This window comes from Ahaetulla prasina, chromosome 9 (genome assembly GCF_028640845.1).
Source record: "Ahaetulla prasina isolate Xishuangbanna chromosome 9, ASM2864084v1, whole genome shotgun sequence".
NCBI classification, from domain to species: Eukaryota; Metazoa; Chordata; class Lepidosauria; order Squamata; family Colubridae; genus Ahaetulla; species Ahaetulla prasina.
This window is the reverse complement of record NC_080547.1, coordinates 6,844,371-6,860,558: the sequence shown is the minus strand read 5'-3', so window position 1 is coordinate 6,860,558 and position 16,188 is coordinate 6,844,371. Positions and strand designations below refer to the sequence as shown.

Below are 16,188 nucleotides of genomic sequence, written 5' to 3'. Positions count from 1 at the left end.
AGGAAAAGAAAGAGAGAAGGAGAGAGATTGAGGAAAAGAGGAGAGATAAAGAGAGGAAAAGAGAGACGGAGAGAGATTGAGAGGAAAAGACAGAGAGAAGGAAAGAGATTGAGAGGAAAAGAGAGAGAAGGAGAGAGGAAGAGAGAGAAGGAGAGAAACTGAGAGGAAAAGAGAGGAGAGAAGTTGAGAGGAAAAGAGAGAGAGATGGAGAGGAGAAAGAAAAGGAGAGATTGAGAGGAAAGAGAGAGGAGATTGAGAGGAAAACAAAGAGAAGGAGAGAGATTGAGGAAAAGAGAGAGAAGGAGAGAAAAAGAGAGGAGAAGAGAGAGAAGATAGATTGAGAGGAAAAGGGAGAGAGAAGGAGAGAGATTGAGTGGAAGAGAGAGAGAAAAGGAGACAGAATATCATGCCCTCTCCTGGTTTAGAGTTTTAGAGATGATACAGCCGTTCCTAACAGGTTGGGGCGCTGTTATTGGTCGGCCATTGCGGGCTAGGAAATAATAGCTTTTCTTGCAAGATTCTCTTTCTGTTGCAGACCGCAGTGCATAGAAAACCGTCCTTCTGGAACCGGCCTTCCCTTTCCTAGACCATCAGCCAAAGGGTTCAATTCATGCATCCGAGCCCCGTCTTCCCTTTTGCCAATAAAGAATTTTTTTTTTTTTTTGGAGAAGACCAAAGAGCCACGATGACTTTGTCACCGGGACCCCATGAGGACGGGACCTGTTCCTGCCACCCTTTTTCCGTGCAGAGTGTTCACCAGACTCTGGATGAGATGGATTTTGAGAGAGGTACGTGGGAAAAAGATGCGCTTGTGAGCTTGCGGAGGCTGGAGATAAGGATTCCTTGTGGCAGCGAGTTCCACAGGCAGGATTTTTCTTTTTTTTTTGGAGAAGACCAAAGAGCCACGATGACTTTGTCACCGGGACCCCATGAGGACGGGACCTGTTCCTGCCACCCTTTTTCCGTGCAGAGTGTTCACCAGACTCTGGATGAGATGGATTTTGAGAGAGGTACGTGGGAAAAAGATGCGCTTGTGAGCTTGCGGAGGCTGGAGATAAGGATTCCTTGTGGCAGTGAGTTCCACAGGCAGGATTTTTCTTTTTTTCTTTTTTTTTAATCAAAATACAAAACAGCAGAACTCTTGTGCCCTCAACACACTTTCCGCGGTGTTCTTCGCAGGTGTGTGTTTGTTTTGCGAGAAAAAAATAAATAAAGAGTTTGGTTTCTAAAATTCATACCAGTCATCATCATCATCAAACGACCCGTTGAGGGTCGTTTGGAGGTGGAGTCTGGGCAACTGACTGGAGCTAGCAGAGTGTTTTAATGGCCGGATGCCCTTCCTGTCGCCAACGAGGAGTTCTGTTCGGCAGATATATTCTCATTGCACCCAGAGAGTGAGAAATATCGGCCTCTACCTAGGATCGAACTTGCAGCCTCCTGATCGTGAGGCGATGCTAAAGTTCATACCAATAAGTCCTGCAAATTGCTTGGAGAATGAAGCAGCGGGAAAGAGGTCACGTTATTTATATTTTTGGGGGATGTTTTTATTTTTTATTTCCTTTCCTTTTTATTATTTAAGAGCCGGACATTTTACTGAGCTCAAGAATTTGTCGTTCTTTTTTTTTCTTTTTTTTTAAATATGAAAACAACTGTGTGTGGTGGTTGTTGTTTTTTGCACATTACACTGAGCCTCAGTTATACGGTTGTGGGAATTAGATTTCCATAAACAAGTGTTTTTGGAAATATATTCCTGTTGTGTTTTTTTTAAAAAAAGAGAAACAGTTTTTAAACACCTACTCTTCCACTTCTAAACAGTATGGTATTTTGTTTTGGTTTTTTTATGGCAGTCAAAATTCTGCAAAATACAGTCTTTCTATTTCTCCAGGTCCCTTCATTCTATCAAGGACTGAAAAGAGAGGAGAGAAGAACGCTTGCAGAGTTTGCATTTAATCACAATCTGAAAAGGGAGTGGATGTTGGAGAGGGACTGGCTGAGCTGGGGGAAGGAGTCAAACTGGGAATTAGTCTGGAATCCCTATGTGGGCACAAGAGAGCAATCTCCCTTGAATGCCATTGAACCTTATCTAGTCTCACCCAGGTGCAAACGGTCAGTCTGTGAAGATTCCTTCGTAGAGACTTGAACAATAAAACGGCTAATTGAAATGTCCCGAAGGTGCTTTTCAAGGAAGCAACTGGACTTTTTTTTTTCTTTTGAAGACATTTCCCTTCTTCTCCAAGAAGCTTCTTCAGCTCTGACAGGACAGTGGGGAATGGACGGATTTATACCAGTGGTGAAATCTAAATTTGTTTTACTACCGGTTCTGTGGGTGTGGCTTGGTGGGTGTGGTGTGGCTTGGTGGGCGTGGCTTGGTGGGCGTGGCAGGGGGAGGATGCTGCAAAATCCCCATTCCCACCCTACTCCTGGGGGAAGGATATTGCAAAATCCCCATTCCCACCCCACTCTGGGGCCAGCCAGAGGTGGTATTTGCCGATTCTCCGAACTGCTCAAAATTTCCGCTACTGGTTCTCCAGAACCTGTTGGATTTCATCCCTGATTTATACTCCTCGCAGACGGCTGGTCATTTGTATCCTTTTAGCAAGTCATTAAGGCCACCTGGAGGTTTATCTGTGTCCTCAGCGTCACCTGAGTAGTGCCGAGTAGTGCTCCTGAGTAAGAAACCTCCAAGTGGCCTCAATGACCCTCTAAAAGGATGCAAATGACCAGCTGTTGGCAAGGAATATAAATCCTTCCATTCCCCACCATCCAGTCAGAGCTGACGAAGCTTCTTGGATGAGAAGCGAAACGTCTTCAAAAGAAAAAACAAGAAAGTCCACCTGAAAAAGCAACTTTGGGACAACCATGATCTGGATGACTGAGAATCAGAGGTGGGTGTCGTATACTGTAACAACAGGTTCACCCAAGACCGAAAATGTGAGTCCATGTGCGCGGCATCCAAACACCAGCAATTATATAGGACCATGATGGTGAACCTATGACACTTGCCACAGGTGGCACGCAGTGCCCCCTTTGTGGGCACACGAGCCGTCACCCCAGTTCAGCTCTGCCACGCATGTGTGCACATCTCCTGCTAGCTACCTGGTTGTCAGGTCTCTGCCGCACATGAATGGGGACCAGGGTGCGTGATAGCACCAGGGTGGGTGGGCAGGGCTAGCTGCTGGTTGGAACTACCGGTTCGCACGAACCGGTCCGAACCAACATTATCCCAGCGCTGCTGAGAATCTCTACAGACTTTTAGCTAATTGAAATCTTCACCTATGGACCTGGTTGTTTGTCCATCCGTCCGTCCACCAACAGCGGCTGAGAATTTGGGGAGTTGCTGTTCCAACATAGGCAGATTGGCAAAAGCCTGTAGCTAATTTTAAGGTGTTTCTTAGTCTAAAAAGGTAAAGATTTCCCTCGCACATATGTGCTAGTCGTTCCTGACTCTAGGGGGCGGTGCTCATCTCGGTTTCTAAGCCGAAGAGCCAGCGCTGTCCGAAGACGTCTCCGTGGTCATGTGGCCGGCATGACTCAACGCCAAAGGCGCACCGAACGCTGTTCCTTTCCCACCAAAGGTGGTCCCTATTTTTTCTACTTGCATTTTTACGTGCTTTCGAAACTGCTAGGTTGGCAGAAGCTGGGACAAGTAACGGGAGCTCACCCCGTTACACGGCAGCACTAAGGATTCGAACCGCCGAGCTGCCGACCTTTCGATCGACAAGCTCAACGTCCTAGCCCCTGAGCCACCGCGTCCCTTGTTCCTTAGTCTAAATCCCAACAAAAGGATTTACCATGTTTACTAAAAAAAAAAAAAATTGTTTGCATAGGGATCTGGAATGCTGCACTGAATGGAGATCTAGAAGGGGTCAAGAGACACATCCTGAGCCGTGGGAAACCTAATGAGCCAGATACTTCTGGATATACAGCTTTGGTGAGTGCGCTCAAGAGCAGGTAGGACAATGCAATGATAGCATGGGCAAAAAAATTTGGATATACCGTAAGGTAAAGATAAAAGGGTCCTCTCGCATGTATGTGCTAGTCGTTCCCGACTCTAGGGGTGGTCCTCATCTCCGTTTCAAAGCCGAAGAGCCAGAGGTGGGTTTCAGCAGGTTCTGACCAGTTCTGGAGAACCGGTAGCGGAAATTTTGAGTAGTTCCGAGAACCAGTAAAAACCACCTCTGACTGGCCCCACCCCCATCTATTCTCTGCCTCCTGAGTCCTAGCTGATCGGGAGGAAATGGGGATTTTGCAGTATCCTTCCCCTGGAGTGGGGAGGGAATGGAGATTTTACAATATCCTTCCTCTGGAGTGGGGAGGGAATGGAGATTTTACAGTATCCTTCCGCTGGAGTGAGGACGGAATGGAGATTTTACAGTATTCTTCCGCTGGAGTGGGGGGGGGGGAAATGGGGATTTTGCAGTATCCTTCCCTGGAGTGGGAGGAATGGAGATTTTACAGTATTCTTCCGCTGGAGTTGGGGGGGGGAAATGGGGATTTTACAGTATCCTTCCCCTAGAGTGGGGAGGGAATGGAGATTTTACAGTATCCTTCCTCTGGAGTGGGGGGAATGGGGATTTTACAGTATCCTTCTCCTGGAGTGGGGAGGGAATGGAGATTTTACAGTATCCTTCCTCTGGAGTGGGGGGGGAATGGGGATTTTACAGTATCCTTCTCCTGGAGTGGGGACGGAATGGAGATTTTACAGTATCCTTCCACTGGAGTGGGGAGGGAATGGAGATTTTACAGTATCCTTCTCCTGGAGTGGGGAGGGAATGGAGATTTTACAGTATCCTTCCTCTGGAGTGGGGGGGGAATGGGGATTTTACAGTATCCTTCTCCTGGAGTGGGGACGGAATGGAGATTTTACAGTATCCTTCCACTGGAGTGGGGAGGGAATGGAGATTTTACAGTATCCTTCTCCTGGAGTGGGGAGGGAATGGAGATTTTACAGTATCCTTCCCCTGGAGTGGGGAGGGAATGGGGATTTTACAGTATCCTTCCACTGGAGTGGGGACGGAATGGAGATTTTACAATATTCTTCCACTGGAGTGGGGAGGGAATGGGGATTTTGCAGTATCCTTCCCCTGGAGTGGGGAGGGAATGGGGATTTTACAGTATCCTTCCACTGGAGTGGGGACGGAATGGAGATTTTACAATATTCTTCCGCTGGAGTGGGGAGGAAATGGGGATTTTACAGTATCCTTCCCCTGGAGTGGGGAGGGAATGGGGATTTTACAGTATCCATCCCCTGGAGTGGGGAGGGAATGGAGATTTTACAGTATCCATCCCCTGGAGTGGGGAGGGAATGGAGATTTTACAGTATCCTTCCTCTGGAGTGGGGAGGGAATGGAGATTTTACAGTATCCTTCCCCTGCCACGCCCACCAAGCCATGCCCACAGAACCGGTAGTAAAAAAAATTTGAAACCCACCACTGGTCTCCGTGGTCATGTGGCCGGCATGACTGAACGCCAAAGGCGCACCGAACGCTGTTACCTTCCCACCAAAGGTGGTCCCTATTTTTGCACTTGCATTTTTTAGGTGCTCTCGAAGTGCTAGGTTGGCAGAAGCTGGGACAAGTAATGGGAGCTCACCTGGTTACTCAGCACTCGGGATTCGAACTGCTGAACTGCCGACCTTTCGATCGACAAGCTCAGCGTCTTAGACCCTGAGCCACCGCGTCCCTTCTGGATACACCATAGAATTAGAACAAATAGCAAAAAACTTTGGGAAAGAAACTATAAGCTGACAACGGCAGCTACCTATAAGGAAAACCTGTACAAAATGTTTTTACAGGTGGCACTTTCCATCGGCAAAACCATCAAAGATGTTTTAAAACATGTCTGCCGAATGTTGGAAATGTAATCAGACCATATGTAGTGGACGTGTGTGAAAGCAAAAAAAATATTGGTGAAAAATACATACATGGTTGGGAAAAATGTTAAAGCTGCAGATAAGATTGCAAGCCAGAAATACTTTTGTGAGGTATAATACCAGAAAAATATAAAAAGGGGAATTTGTATTTAATATTGCATGTTTTGACAGCAGCAAAGATTGTATTTGCACAGTACCGGAAAAATGAGAAAACGCCAAGAGAAGAAGATGTAATTTTAAAAAAATATTAGATTGTGCAGAAATGGATAGACTTACATTAAAGATAAAAGAAAAGGAAGGTACAGAGTATTTTCAAATATGATTTTTGCTAACGGTTCTCTCTCTGTGGGGGCTCCTACCCTCTGGAACAAACTTCCCCCTGGATTACGCCAACTGCCTGACCTTCGGACCTTCCGCCGTGAGCTCAAGACCTATTTATTCATCCGTGCGGGACTGGCTTCGTAATTTTTAAATTTTATAATTTTATATTTTTAGAGAGTTTAATTTTAATAGGATATTGTTTTATATCTCAGCCCATATATAATAAGTTTTTTAATTGTTGTTTTAATTGTATATTGTTCTATTTTTATTATGGCTGTGAACCGCCCTGAGTCCTTCAGGAGAAGGGCGGTATAAAAATCTAATTAATTAATTAATTAATTAATTAATTAATAAATAAATAAATAAACAAACAAACAAACAAACAAACAAACAAACAAACCACCCGCCGCCATCGCTACCGGATCAGACGATCCGGTCTGAACCGGGAGCATTTCAACCCCTGCCTCAACATCTGTCTTGTAGTTTGGTGACCAAAATTGGTTGCAGTATTCCAGGTGTCGTCTTGGTCAGAATTCTCTGAAAATTGTCAAAATATTTCAAGAAACTTGATTGCCTTTGCAGGACTGTTAAAGTTGTGTTACCGGCATTCGCACCAACGAAAACACACATTTTCATCTTCTGCCATTGAAGAATTTGGGACCGCAAAAAAACCTCGTGACCGGTTCTTTCTGCAGGATGGTGCTGCTAATTCAACGTTTTCTTTGTTGCAAAAAAAAAAAAGTTGAGGCTTTCTCCCGATAGGGGCAAGTCCTCAACATACGATCACAGTTGAGCCCAGAAGTGCTTTGCTAAGCAAGACGGTTGTTAAGTGAGTTGCTCCCCATTTTACGACCTTTCTCGCCACACTCGTTAAGGGAACCACTGCGGTTGTGAAGTTAGGAACACGGTTGTTAAGTGAATCTGATCTACCTATTGACTTCGCTTTTTCGCTTTTTTTCAGGGCTGTTGTAACTTTGAACAGTCACTAAATGAAACGTTGTAAGCCAAGGACTTATCTCTACTTAACCTGAACTTTCTGGTGCTCCATTAAGGAAACTTCCACTTCCTCAGCCTGTCCTGAGGGGAAGATTTTCTAAAACTCCAGTGGAAAAAAATTTGTTTTTACTCTTACGGTCGGAGGACAAGTGTAATATATTTTTTTTAAAAATGATCTGTATTGACCTTTCTATGGAACAATTAAAACAAAAATGCTTGGCCATAATGTTAGCAGATTTGCAGCTTCTGAGGCAGAGAGCGCTAACCTTTTATTAGCCACGGCTTTTCTTTTATGTTAGCGCCAATCTGCTAGCTTTATTATCTGTTAAAAATAGAAAATTGTTAATTTTACCAGATGCCAAGTATGTGGTACGCTAGGCTTAAATTTGTTCCTTGTTGTAGAACTGTAATTTTAAGACATTCTTAGGATGTTCTTAATGTCTGCATTAAGTGACTTTGTTTTAAATTGTTTGTGTCTTAATGTGTTGTGACCTGTGGTTACCACAATACACTTTCTTATATACTAGGAGGGGGGACAGCTAATTAGCTGCCTGGTTGATTTATTAGGTACAGAACTAAGGATGTAGGGGAAAAAGTGCTCTAGATACGGTAGGAAATGATTTATAGTAGGTCTTTAAAGCAGCTACAGCATCTTTTGTGCTTGCAGGATGCATGGGAAAAGATGTAGCTGTTCTAATGAATAGCAGGAAGGTGTTTTTTTTTATTTGCATTTATATCCTGCCCTTCTCCGAAGACTCAGGGCGGCTTACACTATGTTAAGCAATAGTCTTCATCCATTCATCCAAGGAGCTCCTGATCCAATTCTACAGAGGAATGATTGAGTCTGTCATTTGCACCTCTATAACTGTCTGGTTCGGTTCTGCAACCCAACAAGAAAAACACAGACTTCAGAGGATAATTAGAACTGCAGAAAAAATAATTGCTACCAACCTGCCTTCCATTGAGGACCTGTATACTGCACGAATCAAGAAGAGGGCCGTGAAAATATTTGCAGATCCCTCGCATCCTGGACATAAGCTGTTTCAACTCCTACCCTCAAAACGACGCTATAGAGCACTGCACACCAGAACAACTAGACACAAGAACAGTTTTTTCCCGAAGGCCATCACTCTGCTAAACAAATAATTCCCTCGACACTGTCAGACTATTTACTGAATCTGCACTACTATTAATCGTTTCATAGTTCCCATCACCAATCTCTTTCCACTTATGACTGTATGACTATAACTTGTTGCTGGCAATCCTTATGATTTATATTGATATATTGACCATCAATTGTGTTGTAAATGTTGTACCTTGATGAACGTATCTTTTCTTTTATGTACACTGAGAGCATATGCACCAAAACAAATTCCTTGTGTGTCCAATCACACTTGGCCAATAAAAAATTTGTATATTATATAAAAAATCAACTTATTTGTCCAATGGTACTTCCGTGGGACCGGAAATCAGGAAACGCGCCATTTCCATCCTCCGGAGGGCATCCAGGGAGGTGGGGAAGGTCGCTTTCACCCTCCCCAGGCTCCTAGAAAGCTTCTGGAGCCTCGGGAGGGTGAAAAACGGGTGGTTTGAATCCCTAGTGCCGTGTAACGGGGTGAGCTCCCGTGACTTGTCCCAGCTTCTGCCAACCTAGCAGTTCGAAAGCAGGTAAAAAAATGCAAGTAGAAAAATAGGGACCACCTTTGGTGGGAAGGCAACAGCATTCCATGCACCTTTGGCGTTGAGTCATGCCGGTCACATGACCACGGAGACGTCTTCGGACAGCGCTGTCTCTTCGGCTTTGAAACGGAGATGAGCACCGCCCTCTAGAGTCGGGAACGACTAGCACATATATGCGAGGGGAGCCTTTACCTTTACCTTTAAACCCAGCTTAAATTGATTAGCTTGTGGTTTGAATCGTTTATGACACAACGGATTGCGGTTGACTCCAGAAAACAGGTTCGTTTCATAATTGAGGTTACAGTGACTCAGAGCATATTATATATGAATTCTCTGCTGTGCATGCCATCCGCTTAGATTGGAAGATTCTGTTTCCGCAGCACTATGCCAGTCGCAACGGGCATTATGCCATCTGCCGTTTCCTCCTGGACCATGGAGCCTCCTGCGATGTCCGCACCCATGGCGGGGCCACCCCCCTGCATCGAGCGGCTTACTGTGGTCACACAGAAATAGCCAAGCTGCTGCTGGACCACGGAGCTGATCCAGCTGCTGTGGATGACGATGGGAAGACATGCCTCCACAAGGTATATGTGCGTGCACAGGACAGGCCCTGTTCTCTAGACAGATTGTTGAGAACAATATGGTGAAATTGTTAAACTGTTAAAATTGTTAAAGAAGGTGCTGTGAAGCACTTACGAGGCAGTATAGAGCCAGGGTGGCATAGTGGTTATTATTATTATTATTATTATTATTATTATTATTATTATTATTATTATTATTATTATTATTATTATTATTATTATTTATTTGATTTTTATACCGCCCTTCTCCCGAAGGACTCAGGGCGGTGTACAGGCAAAATAAAAATGGACAAGAAAATATACAGTTTAAAATGCAAGATTAAAAAACTTATTATAATTAGCCTAAAAATTTAAAATATATAAAAACTAAAACCCATTTAAAATTAATAATAAAGATTTTAAAATCGATAAAATCTAAGCCAGCCCCGCGCGAATGAAAAGATGTGTCTTCAGTTCGCGGCGAAAGGTCCGAAGGTCAGGTATTTGGCGTAAACCCGGGGGAAGCTCGTTCCAGAGTGTGGGAGCCCCCACAGAGAAGGACCTTCCCCTGGGGGCCGCCAGCCGACATTGCTTGGCGGACGGCACCCTGAGAAGTCCCTCTCTGTGGGAGCGTACGGGTCGGTGGGAGGCAGGCGGTAACAGCAGGCGGTCCCGTAAGTACCCAGGCCCTAAGCCATGGAGCGCTTTAAAGGTCATAACCAAAACCTTAAAGTGCACTCGAAAGGCCACAGAATGTAGTTAGAAGGTTAGAATGTAGTATGGCAGATTAGCTCTGCCCACAGTCTAGAGTTCGATCCTGACAGGACTAGAGGTTGACTGAGCCTTACATCCCTCCGAGGTCGGTAAAATGGGACCCAGATTGTTGGGGGAATTACGCTGACTTTATAAACTGCTTAGAGAGGGCTGTAAAGCACCATGAAGCAGTATATAAGTGCTATTGTTATTCCTCCTCCCTCTTTCCCTCCCTTTCCCTTGACTCCCTTCTTCCTTCCTTCCTTCCTTCCTTCCTTCCTTCCTTCCTTCCTTCCTTCCTTCCTTCCTTCTTTCTTTCCTTCCTTCCTTCCTTCCTTCTGACAGGGTTCCAGAAAAACTTCTTCTGCATAAAAAAAACTCTGAAGCCATTGTCTTTCAAAGTTCTTTACTAGCATAAGGAAACTGGCACACGATGAGTGAAATTCCAAAACTGAAACTTCCGGATTCTTTTCCCAGTTATATAAATCCCAAGAGTCCCACCCCGCTAACCCCTTTGCCGGTCACATGGTCCAACGTCCTTCCACTTTATTCGAAACCTCTTCTTGCCACTCCTTCTGCAGATGTGAACACAATCCGACCTTGACCGCTTGAAGAATGTTTCCATACCCCTCAACCCCCCTTCTTCCCCTCAGGGGAGAAATGTGGCAGCGTCTGGAAACCTACGGCCTAGTATGGTTTCCAGGCCTGACACCTTCCTTCCATCCATCCATCCATCCATGGTGGCACAGTGGTTAGAATGCAGTATTGCAGGCTGACTCTGCCCATAGTCTAGAGTTCGACCCTGACAGGATTCGAGGTTGACCCTGCCTTCCATTCTTCCGAGGTCGGTAAAATGAGGACCCAGATTCTTGGGGGGCAATATGGTGAGATTGCACACCACTCAGCGAATTCTGTAAAGCACGATAAGTCTAACTGCTATTGCTATCCCAGAAATAGAGAATAGATGAGCCAGTGATTTTGGCTTGGGCTAGTAGATTGTCCTCTTCCCCAATGGATGAGGAAGATAGGAAGATCCTGGTTTGTTTCACAGGATGAAGTCCCAGACTTTTGTTATTGGCCTCAAGGCTATGCTGGAAAAAAGTAGTCAAGCTTAATCATCTGGAGGTAGATTTACTATCGGTCTAAGATGGGACAAGGAAGCTTGCTCTATAACCCTTGGGGGAAATTGAGCTGGAGTCGTATCTGAGCAGGTTTGAGATCACATAGACCAGGGGGGGTCCAAACTTGGCAAATTTAAGACTTGTGGACTTCCGCAATTCCTCAGCCAGCCATGCTGGCCAGGGAAATCTGGGAGTTGAAGTCCACAAGTCTTAAAAAGTTCCAAGTTTGGAGACCACTGACACAGACTAAGCTTTGGGTCTCCATTCCTATCACCCAGGACTCAATATGCAGTTAAAGTGTTGTTTGTAAGACAGTTTGTCAACTCGTAAAGCATTCCAGGTCTTCTCTCGAGTTGCCCTAAGCAGGAAGGGGGAGAACTGATGGAGCAGAAGCACATTCCACGCATAACCTTTCTCCAGACTGTATCCCAGGCTACCAGAGCCTTGCAGGAGAGGTGTGTTTTCTACAGCCCGCAAAAGTGCTCCGGTTGAAGAATGTGATTTATGACACACCCAGGGAGGAGGGGGAAAACAGGGTCATAGTGGGGCCGTAAATTACGTGGGGCAGAGCTGACTCCACTTGGATAAATGCCGACATGTTGCTCCTGATAAATAACTGGATTTCTTTTGAAACCTGGCTCAAGGCTCATGAATGAATTTGTCGTGTCCCACTCCTCCTCTGACGGCCGAGTCGGGGAAGTCCTTATCAAGCGTGCTTCTGCAGCTCTGCCAAAGTCCTATCAGAGTCCTCAGGGCAGGCAGGAATCCAAGGTGTGACTTCAGCAATCCAGATTAGACTTTGCCTGACTCAGAGAATGCCAGAAAGCAGATCCTTTATATAGGCCATGGGGTGTGGCTCCATGACTCAGCACTTATCAAGGCCTGCCCCTCCCTTCCTTTTGCTGACGTTGCCTCTCCATTCTCCGGAAGCGGGGATCTATCCATTGCATCGTTTCGTCTCCAGCTGTTGGTAATCCCAGCTCGTGGCTGGCTTCAGGCGCACATGCTATCGGAGGGAGGTTGGTTTGTTCGGTTTGTCCGGGCATGGTGCCAGGGCTGGGGGATGGAGGCATGCCAGGATATTCTTCTGTACTATCAGCGTCCGGCAAGAGATAAGAGGGGCCCGGCTGCGGCGGGGGGAGCGAGCGAGGCACAATAGAATTAGGGCATCCGTCGTCGGAACCCTGACACAATTCTTCCCTTGCTTCCTTCTTCCATCATCTTCCCCCACCACTAAACCACCTCCATTGCTCAGTTGGTCAAGGGGACAGGCCATGGAATGGATCTTCTCTTGCTCCACTGTGATGCTTCTTCTTTCTTTCTCCAGGCAGCAGAGAATGGGCACCAGGAACTCTGTGAGCTCATCTTGGAGCAGCACCCTCAGCTGAGACTTATGCAGGACAACAGCCAGAGACGTGCTGGCGACTTGGTTCCTGCCAAGAATGAAGGCTTGCGGAAGAAACTTTTAGACCTGTGATTTGTTCCTTGAAAAAGCTTCCTCTGCCTTATGTCCATGTTGCGTCTTTTCTTCTGAAATTAGAAAGAAGCAGCTGAACTGAATTCAATTTCTAAGTTTTATCTAGTGGGCTGTTTTTTTCAATTAGATGTCCTTCAGACGTGTGGAAGCTCAAAATTCTCCAACCAATATGCTGCCCCTCAGGGCTTCTACGGAGCATTTGGTTGGGGAAGGAAGCTGTTAAGATGTCCTTGGTATGAACTTTGGAGAATGTCTCAGCCTGGCTTAACTTTAGGAGCCACAGAAAGCCAACGGATTGGGAAGACAGGAGCTGTCATGATAGGATCATGGTGGGCTCTGAAAGGTGTAGGAAATCTCAGTTTTTCTAGAAGCAGAAAGACCGGCTGCTTTGATTTAGAAAGATGACATTTCTGTCTTGTCAAGGTTTAACAGATTTAACAGAGTTGGAAGGGACCTTGTAGGTCATCTAGTCCAATCCCCCTCCCCACCCAAGCAGGAGACCCTACACCATTTCTGACCGATGGCAGTCCAGTGTCTTCTTGAAAGCCTCCAGTGATGAAGCTCCCACAACTTCTGGAGGCAACTTCTGTTCCATGCGGTGCTTGTTCTCACTGTCAGAAAATTCCTTCTTATTTCCAGGTTAAATCTCTCCTTGATCAGTTTCCATCTGTTACTCCTTGTCTGGCTTTCAGGTGCTTTGGAAAATAGGTTAACCCCCTCCTCTCTGTGGCAGTCCCACAAATATTGGAAGACTGCTATCCTGTCTCCCCTGATCCTTCTCTTCACAAGACTAGCCATGCCCAGTTCCTGCAACCGTTCTTCATATGTTTTAGCCTCCAGTCCCCTAATCAGATTAACAGAGTTGGAAGGGACCTTTTAGGTCATCTAATCCAACCTCCTGCCCAAGCAGGAGACCCTACACCATTTCTGACAGATGGCAGTCCAGTGTCTTCTTGAAAGCCTCCAGGGATGAAGCTCCCACAACTTCCGAAGGCCACTTCAGAATGGAGGAGAGAGGTTCTCCTAGGTAGGATCTAGAGCTAGAGACATCAACAAATCCATTCCTGGCCTTAAGGATGTCTTATTTTGATGGTTGCATCAGGCCTAAAACCTGTTTGCCCTCTTAATGAAAACCGTTCAGGATCCCAAGGAATTTGTTAGCCTAAGAAGGAAGGAAAGAGAGAAGCAGGTTGACCTCTTGTGGTGTCTGGAATTCCCCAGGAGAGCAATGGAGGCATTCCAGAACTGCTTGGCCAGAGAAGGTGGGAATGCCATGATGGGATCGTGTTTCTGTAGCGAGGAGGTTGAGGATTCCTGTGCCCTGAGCCGATGAGATGCTTCAGGTGGCTTGTTTCAAGGAGTTTCTTCCTTGTCCCAACTTCTGTCAACCTAGCAGTTCGAAAGCACGTAAAAAATGCAAGTAGAAAAATAGGGACCACCTTTGGTGGAAAGGGAACAGCGTTCCGTGCGCCTTTGGCATTGAGTCATGCCGGCCACATGACCACGGAGACGTCTTCGGACAGCGCTGGCTCTTCGGCTTTGAAACAGAGATGAGCACCGCCCCTTAGAGTCAGGAACGACTAGCACGTATATGCGAGGGGAACTTTTTCCTTTATTTACTGGCCCCATTTTCCACCAATGATGATAGCCATCAAATCCTCGGTTATTAAAAGATGTAGCAGGCGAGGTCTTTTTTTTAAATTGCTTTTAATCTGTGAGCTGTAAAAAAGGAAACAGTTACCAGATGCAAAACATTAAAACCCAAAGCGAGAAAGGGAAGTTTTAAAAGCCACGTTGAAATGGGATGGATGTAAAACAACACATTGTGTGGCCTTAAACAAGCACAGCTTGGTCTGCGTGCGATCCTGTCGTGTTAGAAACCAAGACTCCCTCTTCTATATAGATACCTGCCCTTTAAAGACGAAAGATGCTTTTAAGGTTTTTTTTCCTCCATGTGCAAATTCCTGCAGATGGCATTTGTTTTGTCATCCGAACAAAAGAGCTTAATCATCTTCAAAGGGCTGACATCCTTAATTATAGCATTCAATCAAAGCGAGAAAAAGACAGGGCATGTTTTAATCGCTCCCAAACCGATCTTAACACAATGGAACTTGCTTTGGTTGGATACAGGTAGACGTTCTTTTTGTAGGCTCTTCTGAAGCAGCCTCCTCACCTGGCTGTCCTAATATATATCCTTATGATTTATATAAATATGTTGACCATCATTTTGTGCTGTAAATGTTGTACCTTGATGAAGGTATCTTTTCTTTTATGTACACTGAGAGCCTATGCACCAAGACAAATTCCTTGTGTGTCCAATCACACTTGGCCAATAAAAAATTCTATTCTATTCTATTCTATTCTATTCTATTCTATTCTATTCTATGACTATCATTAAGTGTGGTACTTTATGATTCTTGATGAAGGTATCTTTTCTTTTATGTACACTGAGAGCCTATGCACCAAGACAAATTCCTTGTGTGTCCAATCACACTTGGCCAATAAAAAATTCTATTCTATTCTATTCTATTCTATTCTATTCTATTCTGTTCTATATTGATATATTGACCATCATTTTGTGTTGTAAATGTTGTACCTTGATGAAGGTATCTTTTCTTTTATGTACACTGAGAGCATATGCACCAAGACAAATTCCTTGTGTGTCCAATCACACTGGGCCAATAAAAAATTCTATTCTATTCTATTCTATTCTATTCTATTCTATTCTATTCTATTCTATTCTATTCTATGACTATCATTAAGTGTGGTACTTTATGATTCTTGATGAAGGTATCTTTTCTTTTATGTACACTGAGAGCATATGCACCAAGACAAATTCCTTGTGTGTCCAATCACACTTGGCCAATAAAAAATTCTATTCTATTCTATTCTATTCTATTCTATTCTATTCTATTCTATTCTATTCTATTCTATTCTATTCTATGACTATCATTAAGTGTGGTACTTTATGATTCTTGATGAAGGTATCTTTTCTTTTATGTACACTGAGAGCATATGCACCAAGACAAATTCCTTGTGTGTCCAATCACATTTGGCCAATAAAAACTTCTATTCTATTCTATTCTATTCTATTCTATTAAGGTGCTTTTTTCAGGAGGCAACTGGACTTTCTGGTGTTTTTTTTTCTTTTGAAGACGTTTCGCTTCTCATCCAAGAAGCTTCTTCAGCTCTGACCGGATGGTGCAGAATGGAAGGATTTATATTCCTTGCAGATAGCTGGTCATTTGCATCCCCACTCCTAGGGGAAGGATACTGCAAAATCCCCATTCCCACCCCACTCTGGGGCCAGCCAGAGGTGGTATTTACCAGTTCTCCGAACCACTCAGAATTTCCGCTACCGGTTCTCCCGAATCTGTCAGACCCTGCTGGATTTCACCCCCTGGTTAA

At 44.9% G+C, this 16,188-nt stretch overlaps 1 protein-coding gene across 1 annotated transcript; it reads left to right on the top strand.

Moving 5' to 3' along the window:
- Nucleotides 1-878: 878 nt before the first annotated feature.
- Nucleotides 879-15,766, top strand: ANKRD39 (ankyrin repeat domain 39). Its single transcript, XM_058194061.1, has 4 exons — nt 879-1,010; nt 3,828-3,931; nt 9,250-9,453; nt 12,631-15,766. Exons 1-4 carry the CDS (start codon nt 908-910, stop codon nt 12,778-12,780), a joined length of 561 nt encoding a protein of 186 aa, XP_058050044.1. The 5' UTR covers nt 879-907; the 3' UTR covers nt 12,781-15,766.
- The last annotated feature ends 422 nt before the right edge of the window (nt 15,767-16,188 follow it).